Source organism: Oryza brachyantha, chromosome 3, assembly GCF_000231095.2.
Source record: "Oryza brachyantha chromosome 3, ObraRS2, whole genome shotgun sequence".
Classification (NCBI taxonomy): domain Eukaryota; kingdom Viridiplantae; phylum Streptophyta; class Magnoliopsida; order Poales; family Poaceae; genus Oryza; species Oryza brachyantha.
This window is the reverse complement of record NC_023165.2, coordinates 27,283,310-27,310,875: the sequence shown is the minus strand read 5'-3', so window position 1 is coordinate 27,310,875 and position 27,566 is coordinate 27,283,310. Positions and strand designations below refer to the sequence as shown.

At 43.1% G+C, this 27,566-nt stretch overlaps 4 protein-coding genes across 8 annotated transcripts; 1 reads left to right on the top strand and 3 right to left on the bottom strand.

Annotated features, from left to right (window-relative positions):
* Positions 1–40: 40 nt before the first annotated feature.
* Positions 41–6,897, bottom strand: LOC102720511 (E3 ubiquitin protein ligase DRIP2-like). Its single transcript, XM_006651845.3, has 7 exons — positions 6,324–6,897; positions 4,708–4,807; positions 3,403–3,616; positions 1,916–2,241; positions 1,775–1,825; positions 1,618–1,690; positions 41–714 (listed from the first exon to the last, which is right to left on the bottom strand). Exons 1-7 carry the CDS (start codon positions 6,799–6,801, stop codon positions 508–510), a joined length of 1,449 nt encoding a protein of 482 aa, XP_006651908.2. The 5' UTR covers positions 6,802–6,897; the 3' UTR covers positions 41–507.
* Positions 6,898–14,030: 7,133 nt separating this feature from the next.
* On the top strand, positions 14,031–15,395 carry LOC102712898 (auxin-responsive protein IAA14-like). The gene is made up of 3 exons (XM_006650671.2): positions 14,031–14,278; positions 14,378–14,728; positions 14,824–15,395. The coding sequence occupies exons 1-3, from the start codon at positions 14,100–14,102 to the stop codon at positions 14,879–14,881; spliced, it is 588 nt and encodes a 195-aa protein (XP_006650734.1). The 5' UTR covers positions 14,031–14,099; the 3' UTR covers positions 14,882–15,395.
* A 752-nt stretch (positions 15,396–16,147) lies between these two features.
* LOC102720226 (rRNA-processing protein EFG1-like) lies at positions 16,148–20,882 on the bottom strand. Its single transcript, XM_040521864.1, has 8 exons — positions 20,661–20,882; positions 19,545–19,674; positions 19,335–19,447; positions 18,995–19,133; positions 18,741–18,849; positions 17,577–17,640; positions 17,226–17,465; positions 16,148–16,545 (listed from the first exon to the last, which is right to left on the bottom strand). The coding sequence occupies exons 1-8, from the start codon at positions 20,811–20,813 to the stop codon at positions 16,540–16,542; spliced, it is 954 nt and encodes a 317-aa protein (XP_040377798.1). The 5' UTR covers positions 20,814–20,882; the 3' UTR covers positions 16,148–16,539.
* Positions 20,883–23,247: 2,365 nt separating this feature from the next.
* On the bottom strand, positions 23,248–26,555 carry LOC102712621 (transcription factor bHLH7-like). Of its 5 annotated transcripts, none has more exons than XM_040522688.1 (9): positions 26,213–26,555; positions 26,003–26,095; positions 25,799–25,921; positions 25,515–25,660; positions 25,374–25,413; positions 25,015–25,080; positions 24,584–24,649; positions 24,420–24,494; positions 23,248–23,609 (listed from the first exon to the last, which is right to left on the bottom strand). In XM_040522688.1, the coding sequence occupies exons 1-9, from the start codon at positions 26,450–26,452 to the stop codon at positions 23,379–23,381; spliced, it is 1,080 nt and encodes a 359-aa protein (XP_040378622.1). In that variant the 5' UTR covers positions 26,453–26,555; the 3' UTR covers positions 23,248–23,378. The 5 variants fall into 5 exon arrangements, with proteins under 5 accessions (XP_040378622.1, XP_040378623.1, XP_040378624.1 ...); XM_040522689.1 differs by having other exon boundaries at positions 26,237–26,555; XM_040522690.1 differs by lacking the exons at positions 25,374–25,413; positions 25,515–25,660.
* Between the last annotated feature and the right edge of the window lie 1,011 nt (positions 26,556–27,566).

The following is a 27,566-nucleotide window of genomic DNA, read 5'->3' as shown; positions in this document are numbered from 1 at the left end:
TAGGATATTTTTTATACAAAATTGATAAAATTCAGTATGACAAGCGAGATGAGTAGTCTCTTGAAGATGCTCTAAAATGGTAATCCTGACAAAGCATCATGCAAGTGCAAGTGCATTCCAGAGCTTATATAATCAAGTAGAGTATATACACATCAGGAAATTCACATACAGAGGCATAATCTACAAGCTCCATGGAGAGAGAACATGAAGTCCCCACCTTAACAGATACAACCTCACAGCTAACATCTCATTACAGACCAGAGACCACATACGTAGTAGCTAGGTACATCAGCACTAATGTCAGGAAAAGAAAAGGGGATAAATAATGGTTGAAGGTAGATGATCAGAAGCCAGCCATGGCTTGTAACATTAACATATATCTACATATTATTAGTAATTAGCGTGTGGCTTGAGCCTCAGATAACTGGTACCAATGCGCAGATGAATCAACGGCTCCCGACTCAGTGAGTGAAGTCAGCCTGCTCAGAAATGAAGCAAAGTTCTCCGTTAGCTACGGCAACTTTCAGTTTCAGGTTGGGGTGAGGGCACATCAACATCTGGCCTCCTATAGAACAATGTCACCATGAATGCAGTGGCCGGGGAGCCTAAGGATGACCGCATTCGGCCCTTTGGTCCTTTCTCGAGCCAGCGATCTGCTAGATCATGCAGTGTCATTCCTTGGCTCACTACTTTGCCACCACACAATACTTCTACCTGCAAGCACACCTCCTTTGGTCAGAACAGAAGAAAATAGGCCGTGGAATGAAAAAGCACGTTCTGTTAACTTTTGTCAATACAGGGCGATGATTTTCACATTCTGTAGGCGCCAAGCAGTAGCATGAAACTTAGGCCTTGTTTAGTTCCTAAATTTTTTTTCCAAAAACATCGCATCGAATTTTTGGACACTTAAATAAAACATTAAATATAAATAAACCAAAAAACTAATTGCACAGTTATGGAAGAAATCTTGAGACGAATCTTTTAAGCCTAATTAGTCCATGATTAGTCATAATTGCTACAGTAACCAACTTGTGCTAATGACGGATTAATTAGGCTCAAAAGATTCGTCTCGCGGTTTCTAGGCTAGCAGTGAAATTTGTTTTTTCATCCGTGTCCGAAAACCCCTTCCGACATCTGGTCAAACATTTGACGTGACACTTCTCCCAAAAATTTTTTCAATCTAAACACCACCTTATAGAAGTGAAACCGATATGTCAATGAATGGAAAGAAGAACGTGCGGTTATGTGCAAAACAAAGTGGCAAAAGAATACCTACAGCAGAAAATCAAATGTACACTGGCTGGCTTCAGCCTTCAGTCAAGCAACGATTGAAAATAAGTAAATAACGTGATGAGTTTTCTTGCCTTTTCAAATATAATCATGAAATAGGTGGTTTCCTCCAAAGAACAGGCAAACAGCTAATAATGTGCCATAACTACTTCTAACCATATTTAGATTGCAGGATCTCAGCTCTAGTTAGACAGTCTTGCCCCTGGCAGGAAAGCCAAAAACTGCTGGAACTCTTATCCCCTTGATTTTAACTAATCTGGATATTGTCACCAAACTGGTTGGCATCGATTCTCATTATGATAAAGAAAGAAGGAAGGAAAGACGTACCTCAGTTTCACTTGAGAGGTTAAGTTTCTGTACAAGGTACTTCCGTATAACGGAAACAGGCAAATCAACATCCCTTTGACAAATATAACAAAAGGCAGCAGTTAGTATGGGCTAACAAATACTAGTTTGACTAGGAAAGTGCAACCAAACAACTCACTTGATCCTCAGATACTTTGCTGGTAGTTGTGGCAAAGTTGGTACTCCTCTCCTGAAATGATTATAAACACAAAGCATGATCTCTGCTTTTCCTTGGGAAGAAACAAAACAAACCTCACAAGACAAGTCTAGTGTTTCTCACTGATCAAAAGCAGCAAGTAGATAAAACCATAGTGCTCGGAATCTCCTCCTTTTACTGGGCTGCTTTGCCTTGAACCTTTTCTTTTTACTCTTTACCATGAACAATTTCTTGCTCCCAGTCCTCTTAGTGCCACGCCCATATCTTGTAAATGCTTGACCAGCAGGAGCACCATCATCTGTATCACCAGACTTATTTTTGGTTCTGTTTGCATCTTTTAAACTTGATCTGAGAGACTTTTTGTCTTTCCCAAGCTTAAGTTGAGAACCCAATGGTGTCCAACCCACAAGTTTCTTTGATGTATCTTTACTACCCCTCAAGGAAGAATGCTGCATACAAATTGTACAAGGAGGGGAAAAGAAAATTTAGTCACCAAAGTCAGACCAGAAAATAAGACGCTATACAACAGCATAAAAAATGCATTGATTTAGAACTTGGAGGGGAGGAACATACAAAGATTGTTAACTATTCCCTCCATCTCATATTATAAGTCACTTTAGGTTTATCCTAAGTCAAATCTCTTTAAGTTTGACTAAGTTTATAGAAAACATAGTAATTCTAACACAAAATAAATATACTATAAAAGTATATTCATTAAACTAATTTGGTGTTGTGGATGTTAATACTTTTTTTTTATAAATGTGATCAAACTTGAAGAGGTTTGACTTAGGACAATCAAAGTGGCTTCTCTACTACTTAAAAAGTGTAGTCGTCTGTCCTCCATCATGCGTAGTGCGCTCCCATCCTAATAAACCCCCCAAAAAGCAATCGGTTTCACCTTCCTCTCTCTCCCAGCCCTGAGGAAACAGAAAGAAAAAACAACTGCTTCGCCACGTGCATCCTTCTCCCTCCCACCCTCTCTCAAAACCAACAAAAAAAACTAAACATTTCCCTACCCTCAGAGAAAGAAAATCAGAACAAATAAACAACTTTTGTTTTTATAATCTACTGGCTTCATTTCTAATGAACCCATAAAACAACCAATAGCATGTTATAACTAAATGTCCCATTGCAAAGCGCGGGTAACTTAATAGTATAATATGAAACGGAGGGAGAGGGGGAACATATAATTTATGCATAAGGTCTCCTTTGGAACAAAGTGTATTTGGAGAATTTTCTTGAAGAATTTCAATCCTAAGGAAACTTTTCCTATTTGCCCCTATGGAACAGAGGAATGATCATCCTAAAATCCTATGAAAATTCCTATGGATTGCCTCAATTCAAAGCGAACTATTTGAGTTTTGAAGTCAAATAAAGGTAAGTGCTATGCGTCTATCTTATTGTTGTCTGGACTATAATGAATTTAAAAGATTCAGATAATTTGTTGTGTATCAGCCCTAGAAAAAATATACGGTATGACCTAACCCAGAGGATTGGTTACAGCATTATAGTTATGCACAGACACATTTCTGATGGTGGACTTACAGACAAGAAATCAGAATTCTTCACCCAATGATTCTCAGGTGGAACTATACAAGAGAGCTACATACCAAAGAAAAGTTGCGTAAACACGAAGCTTTCGTTCTCCTCTTTGTCAAGCATTTCTGTATAGACACCTGAGGAGCAGGGATTGTAAGTGAAGATAGGGATCTTTCTTTCCTCTTGATAGGTGATGGAATTGATGAAATGACTTCTAGGTCCTCGAACAACTTTCTTTTGAAAGGAAATATCTTTGACCTTACAAATTGTATACTGTGATCAACTCTGAAAAGAACACAAGAAAATATCATAAACTACAATATATTTTAATAAATACTGACAAAAAAGGAAAGTAACACTTGTTTGTTATATGCTGGCTGATAACTCGCTATCAAACGACTAAAAATTAATCAAGGTGTGGACTAAGTTTGGGCTCATCTCGCACAAGTTAGAACTTGTATCAACCAGACAATTACTCATTAAAATTAAAGGAGCAAAAACAGACCAGTTATAGTCTTTAAAAGACAATCCAAGCAAAGATTGAACAGATGGAGGTTGTTATGATTTTGTAAGGTCCATATGATGCACAGAGCTATGCTGCTATTGCAAAATCAAGATGATCTATTAGCAATTGAGGAAGAACATGGTGTTGCATGCATAATAACATCAAAAGGGAGGACAGCATAGTTGTAATATGGATTGAGGAAGGGATGCTTGCTCACAGATGACCATCTCACTTCTACATACAAGCAGGGATTGCAATTTCGGTTTGAAATTCCCGAAATTTCAGAAATTTCGGATTTGCCGGTGGGGTCCGGTAGTCAGTGTCTACCAGTTAAATATTTCGGTTTTTGGAAAAAAATGTCTAAACCAAACCCTAATACCCTATCCAAACCCACTTCCCATCCCCACGGGCGACGGCGGCTGCTGTAGTGCAGGTGTCCCCTCGCCCTCTCCTTCTTCTCAGCATTTTCTTGATTTTTTCAGAAATTTTGACTAAATTTCAAATTTGAATTTGAAAAGTTCCATTCGAATTTTCCGAAAAATTTCCGAAATTTCCGGTTTTCGGCAATTTCGGTCCCCCCCGGTAGAAAATTGCAAACCGAAATTTAAAACCCTGCATACAAGAGAGCAGAGGTGGTAAAGAAAAAAACTCTCCCAATTCCCAAATGCCACTAGCATATTTTTTTTCACAGTGCCTATATGTGTATTCACTTACATGGACTGCCTTGAAATCATAATATCACAAAGAAAAGGTAAGCAAATAATTGGCTATGACATAGAAAAGAATCTACTACAATAAGTGAACAAGGGTTTCAAAGCCTCAAGAGTATCTAACAGTGTAGAACAAATATTTCAGGGAAACAGCGACAAACCTGAGTTTCTCCAACGGAGCACACCCGAGATCAATGTTGCAAGTAGGGCAGCAGCAGGACTCCTTATTGATGAACTCCTCATGTATACATTTTCTGCAGACTGATTAAAGGTATAAAGTCAATGGCTGAAACATGATATTAAAAGAATTAGCTGGTAACAAACCAATGGTTTCAATTGGCTGCTGTTGGCAGTATGATAGCAAGTCTCCCAAAGTTTACAAAATTTTGGTTGGGCACTGGGTACAGCTGTTACTCCAATACTATTGCTTTATGAATACACTGCAATAGTCATCTAGAAAATAGGGAATGAATCATTGCACCCAAATTAGAATCTTCTCCCCTCTTTATTCCAGAACAACTTCAAAATCAAAAGGCGGGCCAAGCAAATACTAGATGATCTATACATTTGATAGCCTTAATGCCTTATTTCTCAATGAGTTCATCATTCTATTAGTTTCACATTTCAAGAATCCAAACAATGGAAAAAATATGATATTTAACATTTTTTTAAAAAAAAGGCTGAAGCATATTTCCAGGAACAAATGATAACCAGTAATACCTTATGATAAGACCACTCAAAACATTTCAAAGATAGAAGTCCCATGAAAACCGGAATCATCAATGACAAGAATTTCTCCTTTTAATGTAACGCAACACATCTCTAGGCCAAGCAGATAATAAAACAACGTGTATGCAACCATTGTTTGAAGCATTTGAGCACTTGCCAACAAGACCTTTTGACCTACTACAGTAATCCAAGAAGTGTCGCCTTTTACTAATTCTCTGAGCCTTGCCTAGGAGGTCCCTACTCCCTACCTTGACAATTTCTCGTTCAAAACTAGTAAAAATAATGTTTTGTTTGTTTGCTTGACTAAACTTTTACCCCTTGCATCACCACGGATCATCAGCAAATTGAATACTGGTAGCGTGCACCCCCTTCTGGTGGCAAACGACCAAACGTGATTCGTCACCGCACGCGCAGAAATCCCACCGCTGTTCGATCAACACAACGCTTCCAGCTTCCACTAGCCGCATCCCAAATCCCCGTAAAACAACATGAGCAACGAACCACAAGCTGAAAGGGGGCGGCCCTTACGACATAACTCGGGGTGCAGATCGCTAGAAGCTAGTAGATGGTTCACTTCCCAAGTGAGATGACTAGCCAACAAACTTGGCATACTTCTCGTAAACTTGAAAGTCCCTCGTCGACACTCCGAACAGAGAGAGATCGCGAGAGCTCGACGCATCAAACGGGCGGGCGCCCCTCTCGCGCATCACCTCAAAACCCGCACAAAATGGCAGCCAAAATGCCAATTTCGCGAACTAGCGATGAAATCATCCACTTTGACGAACCGCCAGAAGAAAAAGGGCACGCAAACGCAGCGTAAGCTGCCACCTTCCACGCGTCGCCTCCCCCAAAACCCACCCCCCGAATCAGCGCGAGAAGTGCAGATTTGGCGCACGGGACGGACGGCCCAAGCAGCTCCCTTCCCCAGCGGCGGGGTGGAGGGAGCGCGCTGAGAGAGAGACCGTGGGAAGCCACCGCGCGGGACGAGGAGAACGAGCGGTGCCGAAGCAGCAGGGAGCAGAGGGGAAGGGCTGGACTCAAAACTCACAGGTGTGGAGGCACTCGGAGATGGTGGCGGCGTCGCGGAGGAGGCGGCCGCAGAGAGGGCAGGTCAGGCACGCCGCCACGCTCGCGCACTTCAGCATCACCACGTCCCCGCCTTCCGCCTCTCCTCCTCCTCCACCACCACCACGGACGCCACCTCCTGGGTCAGCGGCAGCGGCCGCCACGGCGCCGTGCATGCCGGAGCGGCGCGAGACGGCGAGGGGGGGTTGGGTTGGGGTTTCGCTCTCGCAAGCTTGGGTTTGGGGGCGGCGGAGGAGTGAGTCGCGTCCGCGCGACGGCGACGGCGACGGCGACAGCGCGCCGAGTGATCTGCTTCCCCTGCGGCCTGCGGGCGGGCTCTCTCTGCGCTGGGGAGGTGGAGACGCAGGCGAGGTGAGGCGAGGCGACGTGTGCAGTTGGCGTGTGAAACTTTTGTTTTCTTTCCAAGGTCTGAAACTGTCAGGCTCTCTCACTTTTTCCATGGTCAAACACCTGTGGAAACAAGCCCGCTGTGCTAAAAATTGAAACGTCCCCGTATGATTACGGGCGTGTTTAGTTCCCGAATTGAGGTGTCAAAGGGAATTGGATGTTTGACCGGATATCGAAAAGTATTTCCATAAATGAATGAAAAAACGAATTTCACAACTTGTCTGAAAACTGCGAGACGAATATTTTGTGCTTAACTAATCTGTCATTAGCACATGTAGGCTTATTTTAACATTTATGTCTAATCGTGAACTAATTAGACTTAAAAAATTCATCTCATGATTTTCTCCTATGTACAATTAGTTTTTTCATCTATATTTAATGCTTCATTTAGATGTCAAAAGATTTGATGTGATATTTTTTGGAAAAAATTTTGAAAACTAAACGGGCCCTAGATTGGTTTGGTCGATAAAGATGTAAGATAACAAAAGATTATTTCATTTTATTATAACTATTTAACGGTATAAATAATAAAATTAATTGTTATAAAATTGAAAAAGATTACTCTATAACGATATAAGATGATAAACTTGTATATAAAAAGTTTTATGAAGAAATGCACCATTTAAGCGTTCAAAAAGCTGACGTAAAAGCCGATGATGAAAGAACACAAATATTGGGTTTTTTATTGAAAAAATATTTGATTTTGTAGTCATTTAATGGTATAAACGATTAAATCAACCTACAAATTAACTTTATAAATGTGAGATGATAATCTTTTTATATAGACTTAAAAAGCACATTGTTTAGCCGTTCAAAAGCGTACGCGTAAAAACTAACGAAAAAACTGAAAATAACCATGAACAAAATGTATGTTCTTTAAAATCGGTTGAAGATAAATATTTTCTGATTTTTGGATTTATTGATATAAATGGTATAATTGACTACTACAAAATTAAATATATGTTTAGAAATATGAGACGATTAACTTTTATATATATATATATTTTTAAAAAACACAGTGTTTAATAGTTCAGATACCATGAGCGTAAAACCGATGAAGAATGCATTCAGATACAGTGTTTAAAAAACACAGTGTTTAATCTAGGAAAAGAATGAAGAATGCAACCTAAGTAAAGAAACATCTACTTTTTGTGTGAATTTGAACATTCACGTTTGTTTTTTTTTTTTTTTGGACGGAGGGTTTCGTGCTGAACTTGTAATCGGTGACCTATCGTTCAAAAATTTGGGCCTGAATGCGCTCGGTAGGGTAAGCAATTTCGGTGAAGAATTAGGGGCCATTTGATTCTTTCCCAAACTCAACCTTATCCCCCCAAAAAAATGTCACTCACTTGATTTGCTACCAGAAATTCGGTAATGCCGTTTTTTTCCCCAGTAGCCTCACCAATCCTGCTAAAAATTACGGTATAGATTCAACGCTTCAAACAATCATCGCAACATTCAAAGAATTGCAAAAATAAAGTTTTCTCCAAGGCCAAAGCAATATTAATAGGTAGTCCATCAGATGGGAAACGGGATTTTGCAGTTGCCCAAAGAAAAAAAAGGAAAAAAGTTCACTTGAGTTCCCACAAATATATTTGAGGTCCTTTAATGTGTACCCTCGAACTCGTATAAACCGTTTAAAAAATTCCAAATAGCATTGACTCACTTTTAACTGTTTTTCTAACATTGACGTTAATAAGTCGATATATCAGTTTTTTCCTTTTCTAGTCCCTTCTTTTCTTTCTCTCTCCCTTCCTATCCTCTCTCTTATTCCTATCTTCTCTGCTTCTCTCCCGTGGTGCGGGCGGCGCCGGGCGTTGGGCGCACGGATAGTGGGCGCCGGCGGTGGCAACTTGACGGCTCGCCGGCGGGATAGGGGCGGGCGGCATCGGTCGACGATATGGGGCGGGGATGGAGGGCGGCGACGCTGGCGGCGGCGGGTGACGGGGCGCGGATAGCGGGCGACGGTGGTGGTAGCTCGATGGCTCGCTTGCGGGCTAGGGACGGGCGGCATAGGCCGGCGAGATGGGTTGGCAGCGCTAGCGGTGACGGGTGACGGGGCGCAAATAGCGGGCGGCGGGGGTGGCAGCTCGACGCCTCGCCGGCGAGCTAGGGGCGGGCGGCATCGGCCGGCGAGATGGGGCTGCGGTAAGCGACGGGGTGCGGATAGCGGGCAAAGGCAATGGCAGCTCGACGGCTCGACGGCGGGCTAGGGGCGGGTGGCATCGGCCGGCGAGATGGGGCGGGGTCCGTGGGGAAGGCGGGCGGAGGCGCTGGCATCACCTGATTTTTCTCTGCCAGCTGATGCCAATCCATCGTCATGACAAGCTCGTGTGCTCTCTCATAGGCGATGTCGATGCGGTAGTTCAAATCACCGAGCCAGAAAATTCTCCTGCAGAATTCAGCAGATCAATGTCAGATAGGAGTAGATATGTTTGCATCATTTGATAAGCGACAGGATTTAGTGAGCTTGATTTACTCATGGTCGTAGATGTCTCTTGGCATGGCGATGTAATCGTCGGGTCCAGTGAAATGCGTACGCGGTAGATCTCCTGCACGTCGGCGTTCCGGTTGTGGAGGTCGTCGGCCTTCTCGCCGGTGGCGAGTTGGGTGCACACGAAGGATTGTCTGGTAGATGGACATGCTCACCGACACCGACCCTTGTTGCCGAGGTAGCCCATGGCGCTGACGCCGGCGGTGGGAGATGCATGGGAGAAAAGATTGGAAGAAAAGAGGAACCAAAGAGAAAGGAGAGAAAGGGAGAGAAAAAAAGATTAAAGAAAAAAGAAAAAAAGGCTGACATGTGGGACCTACCGATGCCACGTCAGCAAAAACCAATCAAAAAGTGAGTCAATATTGCCGAGGGACCTTTTGTAAATGGTTTATACAAGTTCAGGGGTACACATTTCTAGTTTTGAGGTTAAGAGATCCCAAATAAACTCGACGCTAAATTGAGAGAGCTCAAGTGAACTTTTTCCAACAAAGAAAAAAACACGGGTTACAAGCACTCGCGTGGCGAACCTTATTGAGCCGTTGGCCGAAGCCGAAGTTCCTGCAGCGGAGGCGGACGTGGGCCGTCAACGGAGTGCGTCGGCCTGTTGGTACCTTGCCGCGAACCGGCGATCGCAGATCCACTGGGCCACGCCTCCATCTCATCCCGGGCAACTCCACCCATCGGTGTCTCGGAGCACAAGCACGCTGCACATCGACCAACCAACCCAACCGGACGACGAGACCACCACACACAGAGGCCTGCATTCTTCCTCCTAAATTTTTGTCGGTTTCGTGCTCACGCTCTCAAGTTACTGAACCATACAATTTTTCATATATATATATATATATATATATATAAATCATATTATATTTCAATCTATTAAATAACTATCATAGAAAATCACAAAAATCTTCATCTTTCGTCGAGAAAAAGCACATACACAAGGAGTGATCGTTTGTTAAAAAAAGTCCAACGACATATTTATAAAAAAAATAATTTATGAATAAAAATTTTATATATGTATTCTTAGCAATATGATAGCCAAGACGTATAAAATAAATTCGGTGAAAAACCCAAAATCAACTTCAAATTTATCATTGAATATTTAAATTTTAACTTACAAACATAAAAAAAACGTAAAAAGACAACAATGGAGGCGTGTGTTCGGTAGCAGTGCGGGGAACAGTGCTGCCCCGGGCGCGCGCGCGAGCCTCGTGACCGGCCGGCTGACCGCGCGGCAGTTACTGTGCATCGACCGGCGGCAGGGCCGCGTGGGATGCAGCCAACCCGAGCTGGCTGATCACTCCATGCCTCTGAACGCAGCATTCCTGGATGAATTATTGCCGGTATCTCGATCTCCCCTGTATGGGAGACGTGGATTCCACAGTATGGTCGCTCATGCCGAATGATGCGAGCGAGCTTCGAATATGCATGCCTGAATTTCGAGGAACCATCGCCTTCTCGAGCTTACCTGTATGTTTATACTAGCTACAAAAATCTTCCAAATTTCACGGCGCAGGCCGTCGTCTATATAGTGTCGTCCGATCCGATCGGATCGATCGATCTAGCATGGATCATTTTGAACTGTCTCACAATATACGCGCGCATGCCTTGGCTTAGAAAAAAAGGAGCTGGGGACGTACTATGTATAAATTAAAAGTATTATGATGGTTCCTTTCTTCATCATTGAGCAGCTTGACAAATCCATGTCAGCTCTTCATACAAACATAGATACGTAGGCCTCGGCCGTCCGAACCAGCTGGTTAGATGAGCTAATCCAACATTATGCAATGCAGTGCAAGGTAGATAAAACAAGGTAGATCATCAGGACGAAATTAAGTTGTTTTTAACGACAGTCTCGTCGTTTTACTATCAGTTTATAAGCATTGGTGTTTTAACGTCATAATTTATTTTATTATGTACAATATTTGCTTGCTTTTAATAATCAAAAGCAAGTACAAAAGTTTAATCACATGTTAATTTTTAATTGCTTATATATAGACCGTTTTGTTTATGTTTATTATAAGCGAAACAGTGACGCTGCAAAACGTTAGTTCGAAAAGCGAGTAGCTGGCTGCTCCAAAAGCTGAAAAGAACGGGACATTGCAAACAGCTGGTTGTACTAACTACTTACTCACACACGGCCACTTGCACGCTTACACTTCCACGCATGTGTCTGAATCGCAAGTTGCATTGCATACAGATGCAATACGTACCGGCGCCATCCCATTAATTATTCGCTCCAGCCGCAACCTAACCACCTACTAACACGAATTGACACCCCGCGAAAACCCCCCAGAATCATGGACAACGACGCCATCTTTTGGCTTATTACTTAAATAAGCTAAACTCATATTCATATTCATAGATAAATAAATAATTTATGAATTAAACTTTTATATAAATATTCTTAGCAATTTAAAACTAAAGTCTAAAAAATAAACTACAATGAAAAACTACAAAATCAACTCAAACTTTATATTTTGCTTCATAACACAAACAATAGCGAAAATATGAACGAACATGCTGGGCATGAAAAAGAAGGGGTTGAATAGGGCGGTCCCCGGTTAAAGCTATTGGATTTCCCACGAAAACCCATAAAGTTTTATAGCAAACATCCATAGAAACGATAGTTGAAACTCTATTTAACTTATTTAAATCTCCTAATCGTTAGCTAGATCTACCACTAGCGCTGATACACCCGCGACTTACTTGAACGATGAAACGATGAGTTGCCTGAGAGCGATGGAGCACACACACGGGGGTGCCGTGTTCGCGTGGCTGGTTGTCGAGAGGGGACAGACACCAACCCAACACGAAAAGCGTGTTTGGTTTGCACCCCTTTGCTGCCGCTGCCGCTCGCTCTCCGCCTTTGGGCGGGTGGGTCGGTTGCTTGTCACGGCACCGTGCAAACACGATAACTGCGTGACCCGGCCGGCGCCGCTCTATCTACCTTTTTTTTTTGTCAGCGATAATTAAGCCAGCTCCCGGCCGGGCGGTTGCGTGTGCCCCGGATCGATCCGCTCCTCCTGCTTAGCTGGAGACCTTTTGCTATGCGTACCTCCTCTGCCGATCCGATGGTTCCCCCACAAAGCTCATTCGATGGCGGTGGAAAAGGAACGCAGCCCATCTAAAACAGGTACAATAGAAGAAAGAGTGTTGGACTATAGATTTATAGCTAGTTATACCATGAACTTAAATATAGTGTGTGTATGATAAGTGGGACATAGTAGTGGTTGTTAGCGTATAAATTGACTATTAGATTAATGAGTTAGTTGTTGGCTGTACCGTTGATCTTGCTCTTATACCACGTCTAGCGCAGTGTCATGGCGAATGATTTTATTTTATCCGAGCTGATATAGCTAGGCTATGTTTTCTTAATTAGCGTGTATAAGAAGGAAGACCATATTGAAATGTAATAACTATGTGAACTTATTTGTTAACCATTTGAGGCCATGTTATGTTCCTACTGTTGATCTTATGGACTAAGACCACAGGTAAAACTTCTTTGGTGAGGCCACTCTTAAGTTCTTTGGGATGTTTCTCGACCACTAGACAATGTATTTTCTCTTTTGAAAAAATTAGCTAAAAGCTGCTTTAAAAATTATTTTAATATTTGTCATTGGTAATAACTAGTACGTAGTGTACTTTTTACCTACGAGATACTTGTTGTATGTCACTTTTCCTGTTTCATCATTTTCTATACAATAAGATCCTCTACGGTAATGTTTGGGCGGTAATATTCACTAATATGTATGCCACTAACACGTATGACACATATATGTTAGTGAACCGTTGTATAAAAGGGTAAATGATTATAAGGTCAATCTCAGTGACTCTTTCATTTGGTATTATTGGTATTAATTAGGTGCCACATTAGATTTTTGATGACATAGCAAAATTTTAATTAGAAAAGAGAAGAGAACCCTTTAATCCTATGAAAGGCTCATGTCATTGTTTTAAAACAAATAAAAGCCAAATGAAAGTCCATTGAGGCCAAACCTTTCTTTCACCCAGATCTTGTGTGGGATCCACCTCCTATTTTTCTCTCATGCAATAGTTTATATGACATATTTGATCATATGAAACCGTGAAATGAAAGGGTCACCGAGAGATGTACTTCCATTTTACGGACAAAACTACAATACTAAAAAACTGACAAACGAAACCAGTCACGCTCTCGACTTATCCTAAACCGTATTTGAGTCACGCTGAACTTTCTCAGCAAAAGCAACGAGATTAGCAAACCACTGTTCCCGTCTCGAAAGAAGAGTAGGATGGATGAAATGCGAGTATGAGTATGACGTATGCAGGGGGGTGTATGCATGGCATGGGTACTAGCAAAATGACAGATGCCTATCCACAACCCAGCCCATGGCGCGCCTACACCGCCACACCGGAATACGTGACGTGGCCCCACGCCAGAAAATAAAAGCGCCAGGCTGGCCGCGTCGCGACGACACGTGTGAGCCCCAGCCCTCGGCCAGCGGCCATGCATGCATTCATGCAAGCGTGGCCCAAGCCGACATGTGGGCCCCACCCGTCACCCACATGCGCTGCCTCCCGTCCCGCTCCCGCACGAACAGAGCGCCCCGGCCCGGCCACCGCGGGGAATCTGTATGGCCGGGCCCACCTGTCCGGTGGGGCCCGTCGCCCTCCCTGTCGCGCGAGCCCACCTGACATACTCACATGAGCGGCACGGCCTAGCCAGCTTAGGCTAGCTAGCTAGGGCACGCAACGACTAACGAACCGCTCTATATAACGCCGCGGCCACGCACGCAAGGACGCAACCGCAACCAGACGACGGCGACGGCGCAGAGCTGAACGTACTCGAGCTAGCTAGCTTGCTCTCGATCGATGGACATGGCGGAGAGCATCGACGCGGAGCTGCGCCTCGGGCTGCCCGGCAGCGGCGGCGGTGACGGCGGCGCGGCGAAGAAGCGGCGGTCGGCGGCGTCGACGACGGTGAAGAGCGAGGCGTCCGGGACTGCCGGGGCCAGCTGCCGGGACGACGACGGCGCCTCGCCGGCGTCCAAGTAAGTTTTACACCTCTCGATCATGGAAGGCATCCGCTCGACTCGCTCGATTTGCAGCCATCTTATATATGTTGCTCTTTTCTTTGCGTGTGTGTGCAGAGTGCAGGTGGTGGGGTGGCCGCCGGTGGGGTCGTACAGGAGGAGCACGTTCCAGTCGTCGTCCTCGTCGGCGGCGGGGGCGAAGGCGAAGGGCGGCGAGACGGAAGGGAAGAAGAAGAAGGGAACGGCCGGAGGAGGGCTGTACGTGAAGGTGAGCATGGACGGGGCGCCCTACCTCCGCAAGGTCGACCTGAGGTTGTACGGAGGGTACAGGGAGCTGAGGGACGCGCTCGACGCGCTCTTCGGCTGCTTCTCCGCCTCGCCGGCCGACGCCTCCGCCGCCGGCCACTTCGCCGTCGCGTACGAGGACAAGGACGGCGACCTCATGCTCGCCGGCGACGTGCCCTGGGAGTAAGCACAGCGCCCATACACCACGCATAGATCTCGTGCATATACAAGAAGCAGGAGTCTGATGATTTGTCTCTGAATCTTTTGTTTCTCTGCAGCATGTTCATCTGTTCTTGCAAGAAGCTGAGGATAATGCGAGGATCCGAAGCAAGATGATACATATGATCGATCCAACGACGTCGAGCTGGACAAATGCAAGTTTTTTGCACAGATGATGCATGGACACTTTCGTGCACGGGAGACATCTCAAAGAGAAAAAAGCTTCGATCACGCATGAGATCGAGATATGCAGGGTGATCTACGAACATCATCATGGCGACCAGACAGGAGAAGCATGAGAAGGATGGCCGGACTACAACTGCACGTGGATGATGCGTCTTGTACGTAGTTCTACGTAGATGAGATCGAAGTAAGGGATCTGAATTCTAAAAGTCGAGGATTCAGTTGGGTGTACGTACGTGGTGATCAGAGTATAATCTAGCAGATCAGAGCTGCACTCCTATGTACAGAATAATCTAGCTGACTTGGTTGTTGGAAATGACAACTGCTAGTTCTGCAGATTTGTGTATACAGGCTTTTTTTTTTTTAAAAAAAAAAGCTTTTTAGAGCTTCTGTTGTGTCACTGAAGAACCTGAGAACTGAAGAAAGGGAAACCATTGAAGTTTGGTCATTTGCCGCAAGTTAAGAGCGATTCCTTTAATCTGTGTGCAGTAATGACGACCACAAGTCCATAAGTCATAAAAAAGTAGTAAAAAACAAAAACAGTATGTTAACTGTCAGATGAGACCTTGCCACATCAAGAATTATCTCACAATCTTCTTTTCTTTTCTTTGAAACAAGATGTTGTGTCACCGCTTGAAAAGAATAACAGAGACGTCACATACTGATCAAAGGGATCACAACAGCAGAAGCATCCAAATGCACTGCAGCTAGGCACGAAATTTCAAAAGAAAACATACATGCGTGGAATGACGAGTGACGACACATCATATGGATCACAGCAACGAGCACAGGACGCAGAGAAAGAGGATAGTGACGAGCCACACTGATAACGATGGTACCTGGAACTTTACTGCAGCCCAGAATGTCACATACTGTGCACAGCAGCACAGGTCATAACCGGGACCTACTACACCATGCATGGCGGCAAGAGAAAACCTGGCCAAAATGCCGGCGAACGACAGGGATAATATTGTAGCTGCACTGTAACATTGGTTGGTAAAAAACAGTGACAACAGTCCAGTGAAGGTGTCTCTCCTTTGCAAAGTGATTGGAGGAAAATATGCTTGTGCTACAGACAACGTGCACTAGACCCACATGATAGATGCGAATCAGACAGTAGGGAGACAATTCAACATCCATATCACGCCTTACAGGTCATGTAATCTCAGACCTGGGAGCAGACAACGACAACCGCTCACAGCCTAGCAATGATAAAAGCATTGGCATTTGCCCTCCGACAAGAATCAGTATGTACCGAAATTCTGAATTCATGGAGCTGTCCCTAACACCACAATTACAGCTTTCAGGTACTGTGAATTGATTGATGGGTGTGTCATGAAAAAAAGAGCTCAGCTTCATGGTGAAGACTAGCATACATTCAGTTAATCGGCACTTTTCAGACAGATTGTGTTACTGTAAAACAAATGAGTGAAGAGCGATGGGAGATTCATTTTACACCGACAGTCCGAGAGAGGGCGCACAAGATCAGCAACTTCCCCAGGCACACTGCTGGCCATTCTTTTGATAGTAACCAGCCTTAGGACACTTTGGTGCGGGAATAAAATCAGCTTCCACCTCACGCTCCAGAATATTCATGCCTGTTGAGATGGACAGGTAGCATGAGACTTAATAACAGGGAGACAAGCGGACAGTGCATGCCAATTTTTTTTCCCAGGCAGACAACGTACAATATAAACCAACTAAGGTATTATTCCTAATGATATCGTCAACAACTTGTGTTAAAAAAGCTAAGCATAACCAACTTACAGTTATACACATATCATGAAGAAATATTTTCTTACTCCCAATGAAATTCACCAACTTGGGCAAAAAAATGTCAAGCAGAACCAACTTTGAGCCATACATGCATCACGTGCAAAAATTTTCCTTGCTACATAGCCTTACAATACCCATGTTGTTTAGGCTTCAATATTATTACTGCCTGTTGTATCTTCACTTGCAATGGAACATATGATTCCACATAATATCTGACTATGCCTATATAATCTTTAAGGCATTTATAAACAATCAAATAAAATTTCATTAATTATACAATCAAGATATAACTCAGTTTCACAAGTGTTCAAGGGACCATAGTTGCAAGTATAACTTATGCACGTCATATTCTGATAGAGCTTGCATTTGAATGTTGAATCCCATTTAGGAAATTCAAAAGGGATGTCAGGAAGGAGCAATCAGTTTTCTTTTTCTGTCAAATATGGACATCATGAAAAAAAAACGTGCAATTAAGTTCGCAGCATAGGTGCAAAGGTTATACCAGCTTCTTTTTCTTCCTGTGTCTCCTTTTCCGACGTGGTTTGTGAGCATCAGAATTCGAACTCAGATTGCTGTTATGATCTCCAGGCTGGTTTGTAGCTCTCCTATTTTTGAAAGAGCCAACACTTGTGCTATTTGAAGTATTGCTAGAGCTGGATAACATGTGTTTCACCACCGGTCTAGTTTTGTTCGGTGCTAATGAACGAGGTGGAGGCATAAGAACTCGAGCATCTCTCTGCCGCTGAAAAGCATAACACGTGAGATTAATTAGATATAAGGAAAGAATAATCGAGCAGCCTGTTGGAATTTGGAAGAAGTTTATAAGCTGAAATACCAGTATAGAGAGAACAACCTGATTCTTTTCGTCACTTGACATGCCAGATGCTGCCTTACCTGAAGTACTGGAAGCTTGTTCTCTGCATTAAATTAATTAATAAAATCAGGATAGATGCCCTTCCTGCGAAATGCTTATGCAGCAGGATAGCATAAGAGCATGATTTAGACTAACTACAAAAATAACAAGAAATTTTAAAGGACAAAATACAAGGCTGTGATCCAGGCTCACAAAAAGCTAGGAGAAATTGGTAAGAATGTGATATAACGAGGAACATGATATAACGATACATACAAGTTCATATACTCCAATGGTACGGATAAATGAAATGCTTTTATTGTCTTATACATAGAATTATTATTATTTTTTGAACCTTTTTATCTTTTAATTTTAAAGCTAAACCACACCTACTTTTATTTCTAGATCTGAACCCTTTGTCCATGCCACCCTGTCTGCCATGAGTGGGCGTGGTAGTATTCTTCTACCACACCAATCTAACTAGTGTGGCTAAACCCTTGTCACACAAATTTAGACTAGTGTGGCCAAACAACGCTGCCACACCCACTCCTCATGGCATGAGGGTGTTTTTTGGCCATGCCAAGCCATGTTGCGTGGCCAAAAGGTGTAGATCTAGAAATAAAAGCTAGAGTGGTTTAGTTTTAAAATTAAAAATTAGAAAAAATCAAAAAAAAAAAATCTATACCATGAACTATGTAGCATTAAAACTTTCTTATCATGACAGCTTTTTTCATCATACTGATAAGCTTATGCATTGACAATTATATTTCTCACAATTGATTGAACAACAGGACAAGAGGGCCCTAAGTACCCTTTACTGTTTCTTATGAATCATGATTATTCCATCTATCTCAAAAGGTGCTATCTTTAGCAACATATAGAGTATCTCATGGATTATTTGCAGATTTTGTATTACCCAGAAATATTTTTCAGACAAACCTCTAGTAACTACACAGAGATTAGCTTAGGGAAACCACCATAAAAAATAAGAAAATCACCGATTGTAAAGCCATATTGCTCTCTGAGTAGCAAAACGTAAATTCATTAGTCATGCATCTATCTGACTAAATGGCATAATTACAATATAGTAGCTTAACCCATGGTAGATATCAGATGGAACAACCCCCCAAAAGGTACAATTAACACAAGGGAGGATCACCATACTTCGCACTTTTGTCAGTCCATTCATCATCGGCCTCTTCATCACTAGAACTCCCAGACATGAAGAAGTCGTCATCACTCACATCCAAGGTATCGTCATCGCTTGCTGTCTCTGTTATGCGATGAGGATAGAATTTTGTACTTCAGGTAGCAGATATATATAAAAAAGGCAGTACATTTTTCAAATGAAAAGCTAGAATTGCATGAAGAATACAAGTGGAACAGAAGTAATCTAGTGAACGATAATGAACGCACACCTTCCAAGTCTTTTCCATTTTCTGCAGCAGCCATAAGATTATCTTTGATCTGTTTACGCCACTTATTCCTCTTCTCCAAAATATCTGGGTTATTCCCTCCAGCAAACAGTGAGACATATTTCTCATTCTTTGGAAAAAACTGCACTTGGGTAATGATGCATAATTTTAGCTTGAGATTCAAGCAGGTTCAGATAAAACAATGATTTTATCTAATTTTACAATAATACCGCACACCTATTTCAAGGCGCTTAAATGATACTGTGGATAGTCCACACCAAAATTGCAGTAAATTAGTACAAAGATACTGATTCAGCAAGGAGGAAAGATGAAAGTAGCTTACCCTAACATACTCAAGATCTTCTCTTAATTTTGATAGTTTATTGCTGGCATCATCGCCATTTGAACGTTGTTGCTTCTCAAGGCGCCTGATCAACCTCTCAATCTTTCGCCTCTCTTTGAAGTTTTCAAATACCAAAACAAAGAAAATCATAAGTACATATGTCCAGTTGAAGGACAACATACATGAATAAAATCAAAACATAAAGCAGACCAAAAAATTTTATCTTTCTATCTCTCAGTTGTACTGTTCGCTGAATAGCCAATTGATTCTGAAGCTCCTGTTGCCGCTTCAGTTCTTCCAGCTTCTTCTCTTGAGCAACCCTAATGTCATTAGGAAGGTCCTGAAGATCAAATATGCAATATTAGCATCTTAACAACAGGCCAGAGAGAGGCAGAGTAATGCTTGTAAATGTAACAATTCAAATCACAAAAACAGTCTTTGCAGTTGATACATGAAAAATTCAAAGCGCTAAGGCATGTTCTGGGAGATGGTACCAATTAGAATAGGCCCAGACAAATGATCAACCTCATTACTAAGGGTAAGTTCTAACTCTTAAGCCTGCATGCATACTTAAACTGGTAACAGTGTTGCAACAAAGATGATTATAACCATATGACACATTGCTTTGTTTAGGGTGTTGGGGGATTCCTGCCAGAAAAATAACATATACATGCATTGTCAGTATCAATGAAATAAAGCACCGGTGCACACACAGACATTGTGTCCTCAAATAGAAATGAATTACAATAATAAAAACAGTAGGCTGTCTTTTCCTGGCATACATCCTTATAGGTGTTTTGATGGAAGTGGAATACTGGAATCTAATTAAGACTTCAGAGTACCCTTGGACATATATGCATGCAATCTGTGCTCGATGAATGACCAGCATAGGGTGAGCTCTACCTTGTACAATTAATTGTCCCCTCAATCCTACCTGTTTCCTACATCATCAAAGCTGCCAACCCACAAGTGTATTGTAACCAGTCATCAACAATCTAGGCTGTACCCTCCTATTTGAGATGAACAAACGCATCACTTCCACGGGAGTGCGGCTGAAACAAGCAGTGCCAAGCTACAGCTCGAAGCGTCGAAACAATCCATTACATCTTCCCGGTCGTAGCAGCAGCAACCGATACTAATCGATCAAAATTCAGTCAAAGCAGACGAACTAACCATCGTTTCGCCCCCACACCGCTCCACACACCGCAGCAGTAGGTACTAGCTAAAACAAATTTAACCACAGGAGCAGTACTAGCAGCAACACGGAAGCAGAAGGCGAGCGACGAAGCGGCCCTTGAACCCCCAGCCCCGCCCACCAGCAGTTACCTTGCGGAGCAGGCGCTCGGTGGAGCGGATCTGGTTCTTGAGGGAGACGGTCTTGGCGGCGGCGGCGGCGCGCTTCCTCTTCCGTTCGGCGACCGTCCCCGCGGACGCCGACGACTTGGGGCGGCGTACGGCGGCGGCGCGGCCGTGCGCCATCGCCTGAACCCTAGCGGGAGGGAGGCAAGCGAGACGGACGTGTCTGCTCTCCTCGCGGGTCGTGGGGCACTCGGGTGGGGTGCGAATGTGAGGCCTCTGGATGGGCTGGGCTGGTCTGGGCCGGGCTGGGCCTGTATGGGGCGTTATGGGCCGGTGTTTCGGTTCTAATGCTGCGAAATGAACGGGGCCGCGAATTCATGAGGTGTTCTCCCGTTTATGTGCTCAACTAAATTTCTACTCTCTTTTTTTTAAAAAAAATGCTATATTTACTCGTATGTTTCAAAATATAAAGATTTTTAGACTGCAAATATTGTTTTATAATATCAATATTTTTATCATTATTCACGGTATTATTTATTTGATCGACCAATTTTTGTTCAAATTTATTTCCATATTATCCACACGTACCTTCCTACCTCTATTTCTTTTTTTTAGAGGGATTCCACTGTTTTCTTTCATAACTTCAATCTCTGCTAACCAATTTGGAAATACTTAAATTTTAAATTTTGAAAGTAATTACTCTGCAGAACGCGCAAATACCAACTTAATGAACCATGAAAAAAAACAAGTGGCTGAAAAACCTTCTATGGACCCATGTAGCCTGGTCTTAGTCATTTGAGCCATATGTAACGTACGAACATGTTATTTGTTAATTCTCTGAAATTATAAGGCCCTCTTCGGTTTGGAGGAATTTTATAGAAATTTTAGAGGAATTGAACTGTTTCCTCTGAAATTCCTGTAAAATTCCTGTGATCCGAAGAAATCCTAAGTTGAACTTCCTCCGTTTTTAAATATATGACTCACATAACATTTGATCATTTATTTTATTTAAAAGTTTAGTTCAAATATATAAAAAAAATAAGTTATGCTTACCGCACATTCAATGATAATATAAGTCACAACATAGCTTCTATACACAACAAACGTTATGCCCAAAAGTTATCGAGTGAGGTTTTTTTTAAAAAAAAAGGTTTACCAAGCTTAAAGCAACAGAGCGGCGTTTACATTAGAAAACAGGAGATCAAGCAGAGGATCAACAACAGTCGCACTGAAATATCATGAAACCATAGCGTCATTTACTGCAGAATAATACCACGAAATCTGACAAAACCGTGTTAAAAGCACGAACTCCTGCATCCAGATTTACCTGGAGGTCAAGGCAATACAAAAAAAATGAAGCAATGAACCATAGAGTTCAAGCATAGTATAGAATTAGTCGACTGCTGTATAGTCAGCACAGATCAGTTCCCTCTTCAGCCAAGCAAAGCACATGGATACATAATATCATTGAGATATTGACTGTACGCATAAATAAATGCAAAATAAGCTTGACAAAGAAAACTTAAGTATATCATCAGAGATAATGATGGTACCATTAGACTAACAAAAGCACTAAAATTGGTAGCAGTGTGTACGATATAATATAGCCCAAACATATGAACAAACTGCTAGAGAAAGGCAGCAAATATATAACACTGCTGTAGACATGAAGGCAACAGACCATTTTTTCTCTCTTTCCTGCAAAACAATATGTCAGCCTGTAGAAATAAAAAGGAGGTATCACTTTTTATAGAAGAGTTCCCAGATAAGCACCCACAGTTGAACCCAAACTTTTTAAAATCAATGATGCAGGATAGGTAGGGAAACTTGACAGACATTTAACCCATGAGTTATTAACAAAATGTGAACACATATCAAGCATAAAAAATGGGTAATTTCTTTTTGCAGTAACATGCAAACGGATGATCAGTCGACGAAATCACTCATTTGTCCTTGCTATAGATCCTCACCATCTGTCCAGAAAGTTAGGAAACCCGTGCTTAAGGGCAATGAACAGCTGTTGTCTACAAATAATTTGGGCAGTTGACATCTCATGGCAGAAAATACAGAGTAATTCTATAGATTAATTGCCAATAGAAAGATTAAACTTTATAAGGCAGTTCTTATCAAGAGTATGTCACGATAGATACAACAGTAGTGCATGTAGATAGCAGACCCACTAGCAACCAGCTTATCGCACGCTCAGCCTCCATTGACCAAAGAGCCTCAACCTCCACTTTGGAAAATGGAGATAAATGAACATCACCATCAAAATCATCTTCCATTTCATCTTGTGTTCAAATTTCGTCAACCATTGTTGTAGGCTGCAGACACACACATACATCAATCCCTTTTGATTAGTCCAAACACCCACTACCAAAAAAGCAGTCCCCACCACAAAGTGTATGGCTAGTGCACTACAGACCCGAAAAGAGACAATGTGAGAGCATGCCAGACTCTTTAGTAGCTCTCTCAATCACTCGCGCTCATAGGGGCATTGAAAGCTGTAGGAGGATGAGCAGGTTATTGCTTACCATATCCTTGCAATCAAAGCGCCTTTGAACAAAAGATGAGAACGAAAGGTGACATCATATACCATTGGTACAACTTCGGGTGGAGAGGATCTCTTAGGTCTTTTCCTGCCTCCTTGTTAGTGAATCAAAACGAGTGGTTTTATCTTACACTTTGATAGGTTGATGTCTACTAGTAGGTTTAGTGATGCATGTTACAGTTGCTATTACTATACTAGGAAGGAGTGTTGGGTTCATGCTTCACTGGTTGTCCATCCTGTGTATGTTGTGTGTCATAGATTGCCATGGCGAGTGAGATTGGCATCATGCAGAGTGCTTTGGATTGGAGAAATTGCATTGCTGCCCCAATGTCTTCTTCCATCAGCTTCGCTACCTGCCTTTCTGTGCCATCCGTTGACCACTTTTCCCAAATCTGTTGGTCGCCCCCACTATCGCTTGCTTCCCCCTAACGAAAATAAAGCAAGATACAGCTTAACAACCGAAAGATATGAAAATATGGAGATAGAAAAGGACTCTCAAATTGATTCCCCAAGTGAAGGTGCGATTGTTCATGAAGGAAATAATAATGCATGCGATTCTTTTGCTACCATGGAGTGATTGCTGGGGAACAGGAAGTATGTGAGTACACGTAATTGTGCCCTGAAGAATGCTAAAGCCTAAAGTGGAGACAATGTGCTGATCGAAAAACTAGAGATGATAGAGACATCAACGGGAGATGTCAAATGCATGTTGCCATATGGCAGAAATGCACCTTCATCTTGCCAACACTCCAGCAATATTCATTCTTGTTGAACTATAGATATAGGAGTTCTACGTTCAAAAATCACCAAGAGAGAGGATGAGCTATGGCCACAGTCACTGGCAGCAAAAGTACAAATGGCTTGTACTGACATGGACGATTAGATCATGAAACTAATAAAAGGCCAGCATTGAAAATAAGGTTGTGAGTGGGAACCACCTTTCAAGACAACTGCCTACCGGTGGTAATAGTTGTTGGAGAGATAGAGAGAGAGTGTGTGTGAGAGAGAAGACCAAGTAGCATATAATAAAAAAAAATGAAAAGAAGCACCGCAGAGAGTAATTGTTTCACAATTATAACACATACTTATGAGGGTAATATGCTTTGATGTACTGTTTCTATACAGGAGACAGGAAAATTTTGAGCCAACAAATAAGCTTTATTAAGAATGGTGTTAAAAAATAAGTCAACAGAAAGTTACCGAGCACAGTGCTATGTATTGCCCACAGGTTTTACCTTAACTGAAAGAGGAATATCAGCAACCAGCTGCGCAACAGCGCCAGCACCACCCAGCCTGCTCATGCTTAAAACCTAGCATCAGAGAATCATGGTTCTTATCAGACAACTAAAAACACAAACTGTGGTTTGTGCTTACTAGACAATAGTATAGGGAACCAAACCTTTACTTGAAGCCTCAGGAATTTCACATAATCAAGGATCTCATCTAGCATAGCTGCCCTATCTGTCTGCATAGTTCAAGAAGAACACATCAGAGTTATTTACCTCATAGTCAATCTCTGATGTTATAATTTTACTGAACTCTGTATCGTATTGTACAATCACCTATTGTTTTAAGCACGTATAATCCTAAGGATACGTGCTTATCTCGAAAGGGGCGGCATACTAAGATTTGATAGCATGGTTCTCAGAGAATAGATATCAAAACTCTTTAAAGAAAAGTTATTATTTGTACAAAAAAACAGTATAAATATAATATTGTGAGCACATTATGACACAAACCACTTGCTGAAATTATGTCAATGGTTGGCATGTGAACCCTAGAAGTCTTTACCCTTATAATAACACCTAAGAGTATAAAAAATATTATTACCTTGTTTGTATTGGGGACCAATTCCTGTAGGGCCCGCATCCTTTCTGCTATTCTCTCTCTTCTTAGCTGCATTGGAACAAATATGCTTCAGCGCTGCTGATCAAACACTTAGAAGAATTGTCCCAAAAATATGCAGCTTAAAGTAAGGTGGTCATTCATATAAGTACCAGCAAATGAGCAACAGACACATCAACAACTGCTATAAACAAAATATTGAGATTCAAATCAACCTATGTTAAAGCAGTAACATTCTACAGCCAGATAACAAACACTACTAGATGACATTAGCTATATGACAGGATTGCGCCATGACATATCGATCATCAAAAAGATAATACTTGCAGTATAATAGTACAGACCTTAAGGAAATTATACCTCCACCAAATAGCCAGCCACCATCTAGTTAAAGTAACACCCTCTTTTAGAACACGTTATATTTTTATTACAGATTTGTTCTGTACATTTATCTGAAAAAAAATTAGGGGGTGAGAATCCCTTACAATTCTAAAGTTCCAATTGATCCAACTTGCCTAACAAGAGAATGCATTATTGCACTCACATTACAACAGAACTGATCCAGTGACTCGCTCCTAGCATGAGACAATTTCAAACGCGAAGAATAGGAGCCACGTATCAAGTTCTGAACCTAGCAAAAATTTAAATGGAATTTAAACCCTGATTTCCTTGCAAACGGCATATCTGCATGGTCACAAGTCTCAACAGCAAAACATCCCAAGACCCTAACGTACGAGAGTGTATCCACAGGAAGAAGCGATTTCATTACCCTCTCCGCGATGCTGTGTGGGTCAGTCGCCTGCCCACGCCGTGCTCGCACCTTCGGCCTCGGCGCCGGCGGCTGCGGCCCGACTGCTGCTCCGCCCTGCTTAGACTGCTGCGCGTGGAACACCTGAAGCCCGCCCAAACACAACAAAATTAGCACCACCTGTGCCGATTTCCAACTCAGACACAATCCGCTGCGACAACGCACCTGGGCAGGCGGGCTGGGGCGTAGGTGCGGGGGCTGCACGCCGCCGCCGAACACCGGCGGGAAGAGTCCGGGGAGCTGCACGGTCTCCCGCTCCTACAGAGGCGAGCTCGAAGCTTATCACGCAGCACACGCGCTCCGTTCCCACGAGGAGTGGCGCGGCGAGAGGGCCAGCCAACGCAAAAGCCAAAAATGGGGAAAGTAGAGAGAGACCGAGAGGATTGTGCGCTCACTCACCGCCTTGCTCCCGCCTCCCTCGGCGTCATCGCCGACCCCGAGCTTCTTCCCGCTCCCCGACGCCTCGGCCGCCGCGGCGGCGTCGAGGCTGAGGGCCAGGGAGAAGGGCTGGTCGCCGGCGGGGCGGCCGCCGGCCGCGGCGCCCGGGAAGGAGTTGGCCAGCGAGAAGAACTGGTCGAAGAAGTCGTCCTCCGTGCCCTGCTGCTGTCCGGCCATGCCCCGCGCCGGTGGTGGGCTCTCGCCGCCGCCTCGCCCTCGCGCAGTCGCGCTCGACGTTGCCGTGCCGACGCAGAGGCGGGAGGGAGGAGCGCGTCGCCTCGGCGAGCGTGAAGTGGTGGGGCTCGTTGGAGGAGTCGCTCGCCTTTATTCACACTCGCATCGCGGCGCAGCCGTGGCAAAGGGAAGAGCCGGAGCAGGCCGTGGGCCTCCATGGGCCGGTCGCGTGTCACTGGCACATGGCGCCAGAGATGGAGCCCATAATGGCCTCGTCTAGATGGGCCTGAATCCGGCCCGTCCACTTGAGATCTTGGCCTATGTTAGGAGGATAGAATAAGTTTACCCAAGATCACTTAACTTAACTTCGAATATGTCTAAGGTCCCTTACCTCAGAACTAAAAATATATACACCTAAACTCGGAGAAACCGTTTCAAGAAGTTCCGATGACAGTATCGAGTCTATCGACTCTATTCTTATCCAGTTTTACTGACGGTGGCGTATAGTGAGCCCCACAGGTTAGGTTTTGTTTTTTTTTTCTCTTCTTCTTTTCTCTTCCTTCTCCCGTGCTCTCCTCTGCCTCTATCCTGTGCTGGGGGTGGCGGCGGCGGCTGACGGGCTGAGGCGCGGGCTCGAGCTCAATTGTGGTTGCCAACGAGCTCAGCACGGAGAGAGCGTAGCTCGGCAGCGAGGCTCTCGAGGGGCACGTAGGAACGGAGGTCGGTGATGTAGACGTATGGTTTCTTTTTTTGTTTAATTACTTAGTTAATAACAATCACAATTAGTTTTTTTAGGTAATCATGCTGGTTTTTCGCTAGGTTTCTTGCCACAAATTTATTGGGGAAAAGTTTCCGGTTTTTGGACAGTTAGATCTGTCTCGAGATTTATACAAGAAAAAATGGGAACTTTCGTTTTTTTGCACTTTTAGAGGTTTATTGCGATAGCCGATAGATTTATTGGCTTTTGCTATTTTTTGAGGAAATTTTTTTTGACCAATAAATCTGCCCTGACATTCGTGCAAGCTAAAAAGAGAAAACTTCCGATTTTTAAACCGTTCGATGACAGATCGACTACCCAATATTCGTGCAATTAAGACGTAAGTAAAAAAAAGAGCTC

Coding starts and splice junctions, on each gene's coding strand:
- LOC102720511 (XM_006651845.3), bottom strand. CDS start 6,801: ATGGAAAAAGTGAGAGAGCCTGACAGTTTCAGACCTTGGAAAGAAAAC. Junction 1,826..1,915: donor CTACTTGCTGCTTTTGATCA/GTGAGAAACACT, acceptor TAATCATTTCAG/GAGAGGAGTACCAACTTTGC. Junction 715..1,617: donor ACCTCTCAAGTGAAACTGAG/GTACGTCTTTCC, acceptor GTGTGCTTGCAG/GTAGAAGTATTGTGTGGTGG.
- LOC102712898 (XM_006650671.2), top strand. CDS start 14,100: ATGGACATGGCGGAGAGCATCGACGCGGAGCTGCGCCTCGGGCTGCCC. Junction 14,279..14,377: donor GGCGCCTCGCCGGCGTCCAA/GTAAGTTTTACA, acceptor GTGTGTGTGCAG/AGTGCAGGTGGTGGGGTGGC. Junction 14,729..14,823: donor GCCGGCGACGTGCCCTGGGA/GTAAGCACAGCG, acceptor GTTTCTCTGCAG/CATGTTCATCTGTTCTTGCA.
- LOC102720226 (XM_040521864.1), bottom strand. CDS start 20,813: ATGGCGCACGGCCGCGCCGCCGCCGTACGCCGCCCCAAGTCGTCGGCG. Junction 19,675..20,660: donor CCGAGCGCCTGCTCCGCAAG/GTAACTGCTGGT, acceptor TTTGATCTTCAG/GACCTTCCTAATGACATTAG. Junction 17,641..18,740: donor TGGACTGACAAAAGTGCGAA/GTATGGTGATCC, acceptor AATTTAATGCAG/AGAACAAGCTTCCAGTACTT.
- LOC102712621 (XM_040522688.1), bottom strand. CDS start 26,452: ATGGCCGGACAGCAGCAGGGCACGGAGGACGACTTCTTCGACCAGTTC. Junction 25,661..25,798: donor CACACAGCATCGCGGAGAGG/GTAATGAAATCG, acceptor AATTTTTGCTAG/GTTCAGAACTTGATACGTGG. Junction 24,495..24,583: donor TCCTGAGGCTTCAAGTAAAG/GTTTGGTTCCCT, acceptor CTCTGATGCTAG/GTTTTAAGCATGAGCAGGCT.